Source organism: Quercus robur, chromosome 8, assembly GCF_932294415.1.
Source record: "Quercus robur chromosome 8, dhQueRobu3.1, whole genome shotgun sequence".
NCBI classification, from domain to species: domain Eukaryota; kingdom Viridiplantae; phylum Streptophyta; class Magnoliopsida; order Fagales; family Fagaceae; genus Quercus; species Quercus robur.
This window is the reverse complement of record NC_065541.1, coordinates 60,534,972-60,551,248: the sequence shown is the minus strand read 5'-3', so window position 1 is coordinate 60,551,248 and position 16,277 is coordinate 60,534,972. Positions and strand designations below refer to the sequence as shown.

Here is a 16,277-nt window from a genome sequence, read left to right as displayed (position 1 = left end):
TCGTCAGCTTTATCAACCATACCCAACGACTTTGGGTTTGGATTGACGGGACAAGTATCAGTCTTGGAAATATTGACCCTACACGTGGACGAAGGAAAGCGAACGCAGGCTAGTATAAAAGAAAAGTAAGTAATATGGAAAAGGAAGGGCTGGGAGGACTGGCCAAAAAGGAAGGGCTTCCAGTCCACCTCCAGGAGTAAGACTCCAAGGGTGAAGGCACTTTAATCACATATGAACGCCACAAAATCCACCGCTGGGTAACTAAGGCCTAGCCTTTCGAATCCACTCTCTACAAATGATATTGTTTGGGCCCATTCACGTGCGAACCCAACACTACTGCGGTTCGTCGCGGAACGTGACCCTACATATGTTATTTGAAATATGGTACTATGGGGGGAGGGGTGAACTTGATTCGGGGCTGAGGCCTAAATACTCAGAAAATTATCCTTTAGGAAATGGGCCAGGCCCATCTCTATAAGTAGTAAAGGGAAACCTCCCAGGACAATTCCTATGGAGTTTTGAGCATGCCAAATTCTGAAACGCTTTCCCCTTGGTTGAGCATGCTAGATTTCTTTCCTCGTACCTTGGGAAAGAAATTTGTGTGTCACAAACCTTCTCATCTGTAACCCTACTTTCTTAATCAGTTGTTTAAGCTTCCCATTATGGAATTTCCCACCCTGTTCTTGTGATAAATAAATTGTGCAAGTCAGTTACCCATGAATCCTACTGTTTTGACTAAATAGTGTTTTTTTATTGTGTTTTTTATGCACACAGGTACCAAACACATTTTTTACATTAAGACTAATTTAAACATGCATTTTCACAACATTTTTTAAACCACAATTTTCACATTATTTTGAACAACAATACTTGAATACCACTATCAAACAAGCCTTTAGATTTTCAAAATATGTAGTTATGTTAATTTGTTTAATTAAATTTATAGTCCTAGGCAAAAGTTTGTAGCCATACTTTGTCCTCAAACTTTGGTCCTTTTAACAATAATTGGGCTCTTACATACAAAAAGAAAAATCTAGGAAAATTTTTATTTAACTAAAATTTTGAAAGAGATGTAAATTGTAGCATTGATAATGAAATTAACATGCAACGTTTTCAAAGTAAAACCATTTGTAGAAGAAAATTGTAAGACTTTATGTACTTGAGGTGTTTTTTTTTTTTGGTTGTTGTTAATATATAAATCTATCTTTTCATTAAATTTTGTATATTTTAAGTTTCTTAATAATAACCACCCTAGAAAAAAAAATTCCTGGAGCCACCACTGTTGGAGGTCTGACCACCCTTTTCATTCCTTCGGCATTGACTTAGGCTTTTGGGAGACGTGGCAAGCGAGCGGGTTGGTTTGTGTTTGGGCCGGGTCAGGTTTGGTCAATCGGATTTCAGGTCAACTCGTATTCTTCAAATGAACTTTTAAAAAAAAAATTTACAAAAACAAATCAATGACAACTTTTTTTGAGAAAATGAATAAAATCAATCAAGGAAATGAATTGCACATAATCTTACTTATTAATATCCTTTCAATTCTGACAGTTTTGAGCATTATTAAAATTCTTTATAGTCATGAATTCATGATGACAAAGTCTTCAATGTTAATAATTTATTGCCAAAATTCTTGTAATTACAAATTTACAACTTCAAAGATAGATAGATCTTAAAGAGCATAAAAAAGTATATATTTTAAGTTTACACCATTAATAATATAATTCTTACAAAAGAAAAAAAAAAGAAAAAACTAAATATCATGGACCATGTCGAGTTATCAGCCTCCTTAAGTGCACATGTTCCTATTGCACTTAAAATAATAATAAAATTAGATTATTAAGAAAGAGTATTTAGGAGGAGCTGGAGTAGTGGAGGCGTGGAGCACTGAGTGAGAAGATAGAAAACTCTTAGGTTTGCTGGTTTGGACTTTTTTTTTTTTTCCTTTTTTTCAGTTTAGTAACTTCAACTTAAGTTTTGTCACTTTGTGTAAGTAGACAAGTAGTGTTAGAAACTTAGTAGCGTTACTGTTAGTGTATATTCAAATCAAATGTCTTGAACTCTCATTGTTAGTCCGATCTTAATATTTTTCTATTTTCTTTGTTTACTTGTTTTCCTTTCATTTGAACTTCTTTTTTTTAATTATAGAATAAATGGGTTATGTGATTCATGCCACTACTTACTCTTATTGGCTACTATCTAGGCAATAGGCTGCTAGTTTGCTATGCTTTGTGCTTTATGTACCTAGCACTCAAGGGCGTAGTTTAAATATTTTTTAGCGATTTAAAAAAAAAAAAAAAAAAGGGTCGAGTTACGGGTTAGCCGAGTCGGGTCACGGGTCAACTTGCTTTTGTTTCGAGTCAAAAAATTAGGGTTTGGGTTAGGTATTTTTTGGGTCAAGTCAAAAAACTCTAACCTATTTTGCCATGTCTCACACGCTAAAGGAAAAAGAAGAGAAGGTAGAAGCATTTTGGCCATTGGGCCTAAGAGCAATAACATCAGTTGTGTTGAATTTTTAACATTTAGAGCATTAACATCGAGTGTGCTATGTCAAATGCCAATTTCTCGCACCATAACTTCCCTTTTTCTATTTTAATATAACATTTAATATTATATAATACATCAAATGTTTTATTTTTCCATACATTACATTAAAATAATACATACAATTCATTAAAAATAATTTATAACACAAAACCCAATATCCCATGATACCACCCCACAGCATCCCACCACTACCCACAGCTCACCCCTACCAGGTCATAGCCAACCACCATCACCAAAACCCACAACCACCAGCCAAATTAAACCAACCATCACCACCAACCACCACTAACTACCTCAACCATAACTGCCAAAAGCAACCCACTACAATCCGCAACCACTGCAATCCACCAATATCAGATCGACCCAAACCACCAAAAAAGTAGAAGCCACAACTAGATTAAAATCAAAACAAGCTAGTAAGAGAGGCAGCGATTGGTGGTGGAGGTGTTTTTCAACGGTGGTGCTTGAGATCGGCGGTGTAGCTTCAAATCGGTGGTGTGGCTTTAAACATGGTTGAGATCAATGGTGCGACTTCAAAACATGGCTGAGATTGGTTCAAACCATGGCTTTGATCGATGAAGGAGGCAGAGAGAGGCAAGATGAGAGGGAAGAGAAAGAGGCAGAGTAGTAAAGAGGAGAGAGAGAGAGAGGGATTTAAAAAATAGTAAAAAATTTTACCATGTTGTAAAATATTTGAGATTTGACACCTTTTATAAAACAAGAACCAAATGCTAAAAATTTAGCATTTGGCACATATGATGCCAATACTCTTAAGCACACCACCAAAAAAAAAAAAAAAAAAATCACATTCATGATATGTGTCAATAACAAAAATAGCATTGTAGAGACCCATGAGTCATCGTTCAAAATTTTCTCTCTCTTGATGACGGTAGGGAACTTGGTGATTAATTAAGAGCAATGTTAGAGACAAAAAAATTTTCATAACGGTTATCATGATCCACCACATGGTGAATTATAAGTGGTGGAAGTATGAATTCACCATTTGACCTCCATTATTCATAGCTCGCCAAGTAGTGAGTTGTGATGAAATTTGTTAAATTTTTTGTGTTTCTTGTATTTTTCTTTAATTAATAATATTCAAACATTCTCTCACCTTAATATCTCCACCGAAACAACAAAAAAGAAAGCATAAAAAAGAATCAAAAAATAAGGAAAGAATAAATAAAAAAATATTTAATTAAAATGATAAAATAATAAAATATTTGATGTGTATTGTAAAATTGTGTGTTAAAATAAATAAAATAAAATAATGTTTTGTAATGTCAAAATAACTTTTTAATTTTTTTATTTTTTTATAACATGGCTCTGAGAAAAAGTTGAAGCAAATGGGAGCCATTCCGCCATTGCGAGAGAAACATACAGTGACACAAAGAGCTTCAGTGAATCACTCCAAAAAAATCCACCAATCAATCCCTCGTCAAGATAGTCATTTTGTTTGGATTAATGAAGTAATCTGACAGGGTTTTATGAAATAAGTGTTAATTATATGAGTAAAAATATCAAAATAAATACTGTACTTGAAAAGTTAGTGCCCAAAGTAGGGTTCTCTGTATATATATTCACAGTCGCATTGCTAAAACCTAAGCCGTCCCATCTAATCAACATAAAATCTTTACCTTTACTCCTCACAATCGGCGGCGTACGGCCAAGAATAATAGCGCCTAAAGGCAATTATGTTGTTTTGTTGTGGCCTACACAGTCATAGATCCTTGATGTAGATAGATAGATAACATTTGATTGAAAATCAAAAACCCTACCCGTCTTATTATGTCACGATCCACTGTATAAAGAAAGTGTACTGCTTTCTCTCTCATTTTCTTTGAATTGTGTGTGAATTATTGCTAGCTAGTAGCTATATCTCATATCTGCCGATTTGCTTTTGCATTTCTCGAATTTCGTTTTCCCTCAAAAGCCTTCCTCCATTCTTGTTTCATATTTCCCCAATGGGCCAAGACTGCGTTTGAATCGACTTCAAAGTGATTTCGGAAATGATTTTTCGGAAAATAGGTGTGTTTGGTTGGTCCGAAAAATTCTATTTTCCGAAAATTGAAATCCGTTGACTGAAAAAAAAAAGGCTTTGACCACGGAAATGAATTTCCGTTCCTATATTCACTTCAAATGAATTCCGAAAAAAGGGAGAGAGCGAGCGCGCGTGAGGAAGGCGAGCTCCAGTCCAGTCTGATGATTGCCGGTGAACCCAGTCGAGCTCCAGTCCGCGCCGCCGATTGCTAAGCATCGATCGCAATCTCGCCGCGTCGATCGCGATCGTGCCGTGCTTCGCGAGATCGCGATCTCGCCGCGTCGATCGCGATCGGCGCAGTGCTTCGCGAGATCGCGATCTCGCCGCGTCGATCGCGATCTCGGATCGCGATCGCGCCGTAGATCACGATCTCGCGAAGAAGGCTAGATCGCGATCGCGCCGTGGATCGCGATCTCGCGAAGAAGGCTAGATCGCGATTGACGATGCGATCGACGGTGCGGTCGTCGGACTGAATTTGTCGTCGTGGATGATTTTTTCCTGGGTTGTGGCTTGTGTTTTTCTGAATTTGTGTTTTCCTTCTTCTTTTCCAAACACCAGAAAATATTTTCCGGAAAATTTTTTGAAGTGCAACCAAACACCATGGAAACATTTTCCTTTTTCGGAAATTAGCATTTTCGGAAAATATGTATTTTCCGGAAAACGTTTTACAGCAACCAAACACAGCCCAAGTTACGCCCCCTAGAAACTTGTCATGCTTCCGTATGCAATTGAAACCAAAGGTTAAGTTCTGACTACCACCTTTTTTTTTTTTTCTTTTCATAACCTTATATGTTTTTTTAAAAAAAATAATATTTTTAACTCTATAACTTAAGAACTTAAACCTTCTTCTTCGGAATAAAAGTTTAAATAATATTATTTATAATTTTTTGAAATATATGTAGATATAAAAGTGTGTAATGTTATTTAAAAATTAAAAATAAATTGTTAAAATTATCTATCAAATAGGTCCTAAATTTTTTTAGTAATTAGGTGAGAAATTTGGGCTTTAAGGGCTGCTTGGTAAACAAGTTTAAACTACTGTTTTCAGTTTTTTAAAAATATTACACATTTTTTCATAAATTTTTTCACTCACATGTATTTTAAAAAAATACAAACAAGATTACTCAAACTCCTCTACCATATGGATCTAAAACTTCATAAATTAGAACTAAACCTTATCATTTTAAAAAGTCCAATTTAACCTCCTGACGTTTTTAAAAAAAAAAAAAATATATAAGTGATGTTAATTATGATACTATAAATTTGATATATAAATTTTATAGATTCACCAATAATTAAAAAAATTCGATCATATCCAACCATCACATACATCACATCAGTTTATTAACTTTAGGTGTCACACCTATAAAATCGAAAATAAGATCGATCTAATAAGTACAATTTTAGTCTAATTTATGTCCAATTTAGATCTTGGAACAAAGATCCAGCATCCATGGTCTTTAGAAATTGGAGCTAGAGATCTATCTTTCTGCCCTTTTTTTTTTTTTTTTTTTAATAAGAGTGAGAGGTCTAGTCTAATGCTATTGATGGTGTCTCTTACCTAATACGAAATCATGGGGTGCCCTTTTAGACTATCATGCTCATGGACATGGGAGTACGCGCGAGCTGCCTTCTTAGTATGCCAATGTTGGCTTTCCCGTGAAAGTATTTGAAATGAGTATTTCACAATTTAGATAAAATATTACCACAATTGAGTTGGTTTTGAGACTGTTTAGGGTTTTTGGGTAACTCGAGTCAATCAGTTCATTGATAACTTAGTGGAAAATCATCCTATCCACTTTAAATGGATCAATTTACATGATTTAAATTAAATATTACAATTGAGTTGGTTTGAGTTTACAACATCATCACTATTTACACAAATATTAATTGCAACACCTATCCACCTGAATTGGTTTGAGTTTACAACATCATCCTATCCACTTGGTCATTTACATTGCACATGATCCTTAAACATAAAGTCTTTTAATTTTTTTTTTGCTACCACGTACCCTTTTATATAGCAAATTTTTTCCCTAATAACTAACATCATTTTTTATCTATAAAAAACAGAAATTTATTTTTATATTTAAAACATTGATGATGTAGTAAAAACAAAGAGTAAAATCCAATATTACCCATTTATAACAAAAAATCTAAGATGAATAATAACATTATGAGAGAGAGAGTGAGATGGCTTAAGGTGTGACGAGAATCAAGATATATATTAATTTCATAACCACAGTAGTGATGCTTGCTCCACGTATACTTTCCTAATCTCTTTTTGGTTAGACAATAGAACATCGTGATCCATAATGTCTTTTGGTTAAAAACGAGAGTTTAACCCATAGTGTGTGTCTATTTATATTTATATATATATATTAATAGGTATAGTATATTTTAATATTTCACAAATTTAAAGGCATAATATATAAGGTTGACACTATAATTTGAGACCTATTGTACTAATTTTAATTGATCTACTTTCTGATATTTAAATATCATTAAATTTTTCTGAGAATATTATAGTTTAAGTGTTTTAACTAGTACTTTTTTACATTTTCAATAGAAATATCTAAAATACATATTTCTTCACTTCTACCGTTGTAATTGAGTTAACATGACGAAATTGAGTACTAAATAATAAATATACAATTTATCATTTAAGACTATGGATATATATCATGGAAATATATTCAAAATAAAGAAATTTTTTTTTTAGTAAATGAGAAAACTTTCAATTGAAATTTATATTTAATCTAATAGTAAAATTTCTTTAAAAATACATGGATTAATTTAAATGGATATTGGAATTAATTTTAAATAAAACGTGTTATAAGAAGTTTCAGGTTGACTAAAAAAAGTTACAGTATAAGTTGGTTATAAGTATTACATATTCAAATTATATATTACAAAGAAGTATAATAAATTATAATTGAGTCTTTTTTATAAATTTTTTTACAAGTGAGACTTATTTTTATGGAAAAACATGTGACAAAAAATTAGAGATAAAATGACACTTGATAAAAAATTTAAACATTTTAATTCTAAAAACACTTGATATCAAATAATAAAGAGTAGAATTACAAATCAAATAATAATAATAATAATAAGAGTAGAATTAGAAGAACACTTGGAACAAAATAATAGGAATATAATTATATAACTAAAATCTAATTTAATTTTTTAGTAAGTTACAACTTCAAAATATTTTAATTGCAAGGGGTTTTTTTCCCCTCCAGAGCCGATCTTATCGATAATTATAGTAGTATGTGTAAATTTTTTTTTTAAATGATATATTTTAGACACGATTTGAAGATGATGATCAAGATCATTCCCGAATGGCTTTCAAAACTGCATTTTTTCTTTCAAAGAAAAAATAGAGCAACATTTTTCATCAAAAGAAGTTGAGCATATAAATTGGCTAACAAACACAAGGGGGAAGAGAGAGGAGCAAGCACTTTGTCCATTACATTGCCAAACAAAATTCGACATTAAGATCATTTATGCAACAAAACAAAACTACAAAAATTTGGCAGTCCCACAGAATTCGGAAAATTGTATTTAATTCTCCATCTTGACTTCCTCCTCCAATATCGGGAGGAAAATATCGGTCAGAACACTATTCGAATGCAAAGAAGTCTTGAGCAATTTCAAACCCTAAAAATAAACCAGATGAACAAGCAAAATAGTTATTATGTATAGAGAAAAGTGACACTTTCACCAATAAGGGATTTCAGTCTGTTTGTTACGAGTGAGTGGATCAAGACGAAAGAGAGTATATACAACAATATGTTTTTAAGTAAGAATGGTAGGTTTTGAACAATTTTGCCCAAGAGTCATAGCAATATACAATATCAAAGCAACAAAAAATAAGAAATGACACACAAATCATGTGTAAGTAACAGGTAGAATTAATGATCTTTTGTTAATTAAGTTTTTCGACATCTTGAAATAATGATGCACATCAATACCAAATTTGTCTATTTCATTGATATTATTTTTTTTAGCAAATAATTTGAGATGCAAAATTGAACAAGAAAAACTCCATGCCTAATATTTTGACTGAGAAAAAATGTCAATGCTTATGCAGTTATGCCATAATTTTTTGTGATATATTAACTACTCCAAACTAGCTATGATTAAAAGACCACTAATATTGTGTCAAAAAAAAAGAAAAAAGACTACTTATATCACTGATAGTACCCTCATTCTCAGTTATAAAGAGCGTGTTATAATTTTCAACAATGGAAAGAACAAAAATTATTGCGTAAAAAGAATGGGTACTGTGATAAAAATTTAAGAAAAGAACGATTATAACATACCACATCCTTGCTCAAATTGACCACTTTTTCCTCAAGAGCCCCTATGTCCTTGATATTAAACTTGTTAAGAATAGTGCCGATAGACACAATCGAGGACAATGGTCTCACTTCTAGATCATCCATCACCATGTACGTAACCAACTCTTTCACGTACCCTCGCTGAACAGAGGAGGGTATTGATGATGTGTCAACAATTTCACCATAGGTGCTAATATAAGACCGGCACGAAGGACAGACTGCAATTTTATCATTAGACACGTACCTGTGACTTTCAATACAACACGTATATTTCCTTGGTGTTGATAATTCCACGTTTGGCAGTTGGAGAGAGTCTGAACAACCACCAGGGACGTAAACTTTGGGCTTCAGGAGAGTGTCTTTGATAAAATTTGGTTGAAGGTAAGCGTCACCAAAATTTGGAATGCTCTGGTAAATGTTTTGGAAGCTGCTTAATACTTCCTGATTAAGAAGTGGAACAAGAGTTCCGACCGGCAGGGCGAGAAAGTTAAAGAGGAAGTCGATGAATTCCTTGCCCGCTTCGGCGAAGAGAACTTTGTTACTTTTTTTGTCCATGAAAAGTTTCAGGCTCATGTTGGAGGATGCCACTGCTGTTTTAGGCTGATCAGTTTTTTTTTTTGGGAGATGAAAATACTTTCAAACTGTCTAGGCTGGCTGATTAGTTAATTAAAAAAATATGAAGTGAGCGCATTGGTAAGTGTTGGGTGCGTGGCACTTAATGGGTTCAGCCCACTTGCTTGCCACTCTTATCAAAAGCTCATTTATGAGCTTGTCTTCTCAAGCCCCATAAAATCAGCTTTTGGATTAATGCAAAGCTGATGCAAGGCGTGTCTAACACGCTGAAGAAAGAAAGAGAAGAAATAAGCAAAAGGTAAGGATCATTCGGTTAAGAGAAGCTAAAGAAAAGAAATTAGTTGAAGTAAAATCAAGATAAGTTGGCTTGACTTGATGTGAAAAGTGTGATGTGAAGGAAAGAAGTGAAGTCCAGTGTGAGGACTGGTGCAGTTCTGAAGAACGAACTGCTTGAGTGGGAGCAAGCAGAAGAAAAAGGGAAAAATAAAGAGAGTAAAAAATTTAAAAAAAAAGGTGAGAGATATACCGTGAGAAAGAGAATATTGAGTGAAAAGAAAAATAGATTTTTTTTTTGAGATTCTATGAGAATGTTTTAATATACATATTCACGTTCACTTTGCTAAAACCTAAGCTCATTTATGAGCTTGTCTTCCTCAAACCCCATAAAATCAGCTTTTGGATTAATGCAAAGCTGATGCGAGGCGTGTCTAACACGCTGAAGGAAGAAAGAAAAGAAATAAGCAAAAGGCAAGGATCATTCGGTTAAGGAAGAGCTAAAGAAAAGAAATTAGTTGAAGTAAAATCAAGATAAGTTGGCTTGACTTGATGTGAAAAGTGTGATGTGAAGGAAAGAAGTGAAGTCCAGTGTGAGAACTGGTGCAGTTCTGAAGAACTGCTTGAGTGGGAGCAAGCAGAAGAAAAAGAGAAAAATAAGGGGAGTAAAAAAAAGAAGAAAAAGTGAGAGTTATACCGTGAGAAAGAGAATATTGAGTGAAAAGCAAAATTTTTTTTTTTTTTGAGATTCTATGAGAATGTTTTAATATACATATTCACGTTCACTTTGCTAAAACCTAAGTCGTTTTATTTAGGGTTTATTTAGGCTACGTTTGGTTCAACGTAAAATATTTTGTAAATGTAAAATTTTTATTGGTGAAAATATTTTCAAGTATTTGGTGGTTTGTAAAAAATACTTTGAAAAATATTTTTAAGTGTTTTGTTGTAATCTTGAAAATACTATAGAAAACACATTTTTTACTTGATGCTCACATTTTCTCATTTCCCAAACAAATATATAATATCAAACCAAACCAAAAAATTCATCAAATCCGGTCAAATTGAAAGAAGAAGGAAGAGAGAGAGGCGAGTGGGTTCGATCTAGAGGTGACGGGTCGTTCATCGACGAGGGTCATGGTGGGTTCGATCTAGAGGTGACGGCGACGAGAAAATGGGTTCGATTTGGGTTTGACGGCGACGAGGGTCACGGTGGGTGGGTCTGAAGGATGCAACAGTGACGAGATCGGTGGGTGGGTCTAATACCGGCGACAAAATTGGTGGGTGGGTCTGATTCCGGTGACGAGATCGATTGTCTTCTTCACTTTCCCTTCTAGCTCTCTCTCTGTCTTCGGGTGTGTGCTCTCACACTCTCTCTCTTCGGGTGTGTTTTTCGGAAATGTTTTGAAGGTAAAATCAAAGTGTAAATGATTTTACGCTTCAAAGTGGCTTTTTTCCGGTCAAAGTGTATTTAATTTTCCGTTGACCGTATTTTCAATAGCTGCCAAACACATACAAGGGTGTAAAATAATTTCCTGAAAGTGTTTTCAGGCGAAACAAACGCAGTCTTAAAGAGCGTTTATTTGATTAAAAAATGAAAATAATATAATAAAATAACTTTTAAATTATAAATAATATTGTAGGGCCCAAAATTTACCTCAAAATTTGTATTTTTACAAATTTAATTAGGTCATAAACAGTATCACAAGACCTAATCAAAAATACAAAACGCTCCATAATCCTCAACCAAACGAGAAAGTATATGATGTTTCAGGAACTCCACCTCAGCATCTAGTTGGTGTTTCTAAGTCCAATAAGAAAATAACACCTGTCTAAAAATAACATGTCATCACACCCTACCTTATACACCTGAAAATACAAATATGCCCTTGAAAAATCTCAAACCCCCGCCTAAACACCCTTTTCCCGTTCAGCAAAATCAAAACTCTCTTTCTGCTCTCTGCTCTCTCTCACCACACCACCATCTACTCTCTTTCTCTCTCTCTCTCTTTCTTTCTCTGAAGTCTGAAGTTCCACAGCCACTGCTTAGCATCATCGCTGGAAAAAATTTCAAACACTCACCCTCTCTTGCTTTTCCCCTTTTTGCAAAATCAAAATTTTCATCTTTCTCCTTCCGTTTCTCTCTACACCACCACAACACACCAGCACCTCCATGGCTCTATCTTCTCTCTCTCAACTCCAAACCTTGACAGTCGCTGCCTAGCATCGCCGTCGGATATAGAGATACACTGTCGATCATCACCAGTTCTGACGAGACCGACGTTTGTCTCGTCGGAAAACGCCCAAAGCTGTCTCTTTCTCGTTGTTTCCAACCACCAACACCAGAAGTTTTCTCTGCTTCTAACACCAGACGTTGCATGAATGTTTTGTTCTCTCTCTTTTTGAATTTATTTTCTGAAATTTTATGTTTACATGTGTCTTGTTTTGTTTTGTTTTGTTTTTGTTTTTTTTTTTTTTTTTGTTTTTGGTTTTTTTTTTGTTTTTGGTTTTTTTTAAATGTTTTATAAATTGACATATACATTCATATCTAGAAAGGAAACTTCTACTGTTTGATAAAATGCTTCAGTGAAAATATTGATTAGATGATGCATTTATATGGGATTTATAAACAGAGGAATCAGAATAGCCAAAGTCTGGGAGACTAGCAATTCCGAATTAGCTAAGTTTAAGTTGTTTATGGATTAATAAAAACCATTTGTGATCAGTGTCTATCCATACCAATTTTACATGTACATTTCACTATCCATCTATCCACATATACACTCACATTTCACTAACAATACAAATCTGTCCTACAAGAATTCATAATTCTTATATTAGAAATTGTTATAAACAAGATTTTGGTGTGCATCCTGCATGCAAACTGTTAGACCAATAAATTCAATCACTACTTTCCAGAAAAGATACCTAATCTGACTTGAGTAATAAGCTCACCCAACTAGTGCAGTGACCTGCATTATTTGCTTTTTCATGGTTGGAATTTTCACAATTTGTTTCATTATTTGTAATAATTTTTTTTTCATGGTGTAGGGATGGATGTGATGCTTTTGTTCCGTTGTTTTTGCTGAAGGAATTGATTTTGATAAATAGTTTCTTCCTAAGAGTCTCCTCTAAGGTATTCAATCTATCTTTCTGTCCTTTTCCTAGTTTAAGTCTTTGGTTGAGTTATTATGAAAAATTATGATATTTTGATAATCGGTGTAAAGCTCACTTGAGTGTATGTTTGTTTATGGCTGAGGATTAGCGGCCCAGCGGGTGGCTGGCAGCAATTCTTTTTTATGACTTTATGGTAGTTAATGTTATGTTGTTTTATATATATTTGAGTCATCTTTTCATTATGTTCATTCAAATTTTTTTTTTCATAATTAGGTTCGACTAGTCATGGACTTTTCAAAAAATGCTTTTGTTGCAATTGGGGACAATGATAAGAGGGAAAATTTTGAAAATGTAACTTTGGGTGAATGTGATGAATTTAAAATTGGAATGCAAGTGAGGTTTGAAGAAGTATATTACCCTTATAAATTGTATGCTTTAAAAAGGGGATTTAGCATTTGAAAAGTGGTTAAACGAGAGAATAATGGTGTTATTAGGCAATGAGAATTTGTGTTCAAGCAAGGTTATAAAGTATCATAATTTAGATGTAAGAACGGGTTGTTGTGCTAGGATCCGGTTTGATGTAAAAGATATTTGAAGTATTTCACACTTTAATGACACACAATCCTGAATTTGCAACTCTGGAAGAAAGATGTAACTTGAGATTGGGAAGGAATGTGCTACTTGCTCATGGGAATATAATTAGCACAATGGTTAGCTCAAGTATAAAAGCAACAAAGTCTTACTTTTTATCAAAAGAACTTGGTGGTGCAAATAATGTTGGGTTCTCATTTTTTTTCCCCCTAATATTGTTCTCTCTATTTTTTAGGGCCTTGCATAAAATTCTGGACAAAAAGCTCTTTTGGATAGTATTTTGGACGTTATTCTGCACAGCTAATGGACAGCATTTTGGGATAGCATTTTCGACATTATTGCACAGTGGAGGAACATCTTAGATAGTATTTTTGACTTGCCAATTTTTTAGATAGAATAGCTGAAAATTTGGACAAGTGATTGCATAGCCAAACACTAATTATTGCTGTCATTTTGGAAAAATTTTGTAACTAATGAAATTACTCAAACATGATAGATTTTGTGTATGTTTGAGTAGCTTCTAGTTAAAGACTAATTATATGTAAATGATGAAAGTTTTTAATGCAATAGTACATCTTATTCTTTTATATTAGTTTCAATATGTGCATGGTAGTGGAATTGTAATGCTAGATTGTTGCAGGTGCTATATTGTTTAGTGCTATATTGGGATGAATGATAGCACTCATGAAGAGTTCCAATTAAGGGGATGATATAGTGAATGATAATATTTTCGTGCTAGAATATTTCTTTTTTGTTATTTTGATGATATAGTGAATGGCAAGTGCTAGACCTTTTTTGTTTTTTGTTTTTAGTTTTCTTACAAGTGATGAAGGGGATTTGTTTTTTTTTTTTTTTTTCTTTTCAAGGGAGAATTGTACAATGCTACAAGCTGCTCCACTTTTACTCAGGTCTTACAATAGTTGAGTTCACAAGTAAGAATAATTACCCCATTATTGGCAAGCCAAGAAACAAATGAATTACAACTTGGACGTGTGACCAAATCACCCATTATATATATAAATTTTTTTTTTACAATAAACCAAGCTTTATTATAAAGAACGAAATTGAAATTGTACAATCTATAGCATCCTTCATGATCACATATATCATACAATCAAGTAAGACCACAATTTACAAAACCATTCCAATTGTTAACAGAGCCCCACTTAGCAAGCTCATAAGCTACTTGATTTACATCTCTCCTAACCCAAATGAAACTTGGTCAATCTCATTTGCTAAGTCCAGCAAGTCTTCAAGTATAGTCCTTAGGCCATTGCTTATGTGTGGCTGCTCCAACACCACTATATGCTACTGAAATTTATTTTCTGACAGCCATTATAAACAAGCAAAATCTTAGACAATCTGCAAAACCAATTCAAGGTTGGTTAGTTGGTCACTTTACTCTTAATACTAAAGCAAATTAAATTAAAATTTAATGGAAAACACACACCCACAAACAATAGACAATATTGAATTTAGTTACTAGTTGACAGATTTTGCGCAGAACATGAAAGATGTGAGCACAAATGTCGATTTCTTCATCAGAGATTAGATCATGAAGAAACAAAGCACGTCCGAGATTCATATACCCAGTACTTGATAAAGGGTACAAATTGTGAAACATCACAATTGTAAGCACTCGCAGTTTCGGAGAAAGGGAGGAAACACTGATGGATTTGCCATTGGGTGAGAACTCCAAGTCTTGACCAAGACTTTGTTTGAGAAGCTCCTCATCAGGACATAGATCATCATAGACCGGTGAATGGCGAAAAATGGGTCTGTTGATGTGAAGAATTTCTGCCAGGTATGTAGGAGAGACAGAGAAGCTCTTTTGCCGAACCCAGCACTTAAGTTCATCTCCTTCCACAAGTGCGTTAGCATAAAATTCTTTAACCAACTCTTCATACACGATATCCGGATCAGAGAGAAGGTAATTCCAATCCTTGTGAGCAAAACATATCGGAATGTCAGTGTTGTGAAGTGATGGCAGATCCACAGCTCTCTCTAGTAACGGTGTGGCATGAAGAAAAAAATTCTCATATGACTGATAGGCTGAAAAGGATCTGAACTTATTGGGATCGAATCGCTGTGATGAAGAGCGAGTCACTTTCGGGAGAGGTGTGTCTTCATCAACATCAATTACGGGTTCCTTCCCTTTGGAAGAGCCTCCTTTCACAGCAGCCTTTTTGAATGGAGACATGACCAGTCTGTATTATAAATAAGGAAAATGACAGAACACAATCCAACAGACTATATCAGCAGTGGGTTAGTGAAAATGTAAGAACAATGATGAAACCCTAACAGCTGTATGAGTATGGTCCATGAGGGACATCAAAGGCCCAAATTAGAACTACACAGTATAGAGAGATCAAATATAACCACATAATCAACTGAAAAGGACCAAAACCAACACCACATCAACAAGGTACCACACAAGATCAAAATGAAACATGATAGCAATAGCAGATCAGACAAAAATTTGCTAACCCTAGCTAAGCACAAGATGAAGAACACAATCAACAAAATAAATTAGCTCAAAACCAGAATCACAGGCTACCATGGGCTAAGAAAGGACAACAATGACATCACAAAACCCATCACTAAACCCATCACAAAACCACAAGCAAAAATGAATAATCCAGAGGGAAAACCAATATATTAGGAAAATGAGAGTGCAAGACAGAGAACCATACCTGTTAGTCGACGATTTTTAGCTGAGAAGAAGCAAACAATGGAGATCGACAATGGAGGTACGGTGTGAAAGGGAAAGTGCAGAAGTAAAAGACAATGAACAGTCA

At 34.1% G+C, this 16,277-nt stretch overlaps 1 protein-coding gene and 1 long non-coding RNA gene across 2 annotated transcripts; one reads left to right on the top strand and one right to left on the bottom strand.

The window, feature by feature from the left end:
• Nucleotides 1-8,149: 8,149 nt before the first annotated feature.
• LOC126696564 (uncharacterized) lies at nucleotides 8,150-9,501 on the bottom strand. Its single transcript, XM_050393282.1, has 2 exons — nucleotides 8,911-9,501; nucleotides 8,150-8,245 (listed from the first exon to the last, which is right to left on the bottom strand). Exons 1-2 carry the CDS (start codon nucleotides 9,499-9,501, stop codon nucleotides 8,150-8,152), a joined length of 687 nt encoding a protein of 228 aa, XP_050249239.1.
• A 2,218-nt stretch (nucleotides 9,502-11,719) lies between these two features.
• On the top strand, nucleotides 11,720-14,066 carry LOC126697412 (uncharacterized). The gene is made up of 2 exons (XR_007646196.1): nucleotides 11,720-12,907; nucleotides 13,715-14,066. It is a non-coding gene; the product is annotated as an uncharacterized LOC126697412 (long non-coding RNA).
• Nucleotides 14,067-16,277: the final 2,211 nt, after the last annotated feature.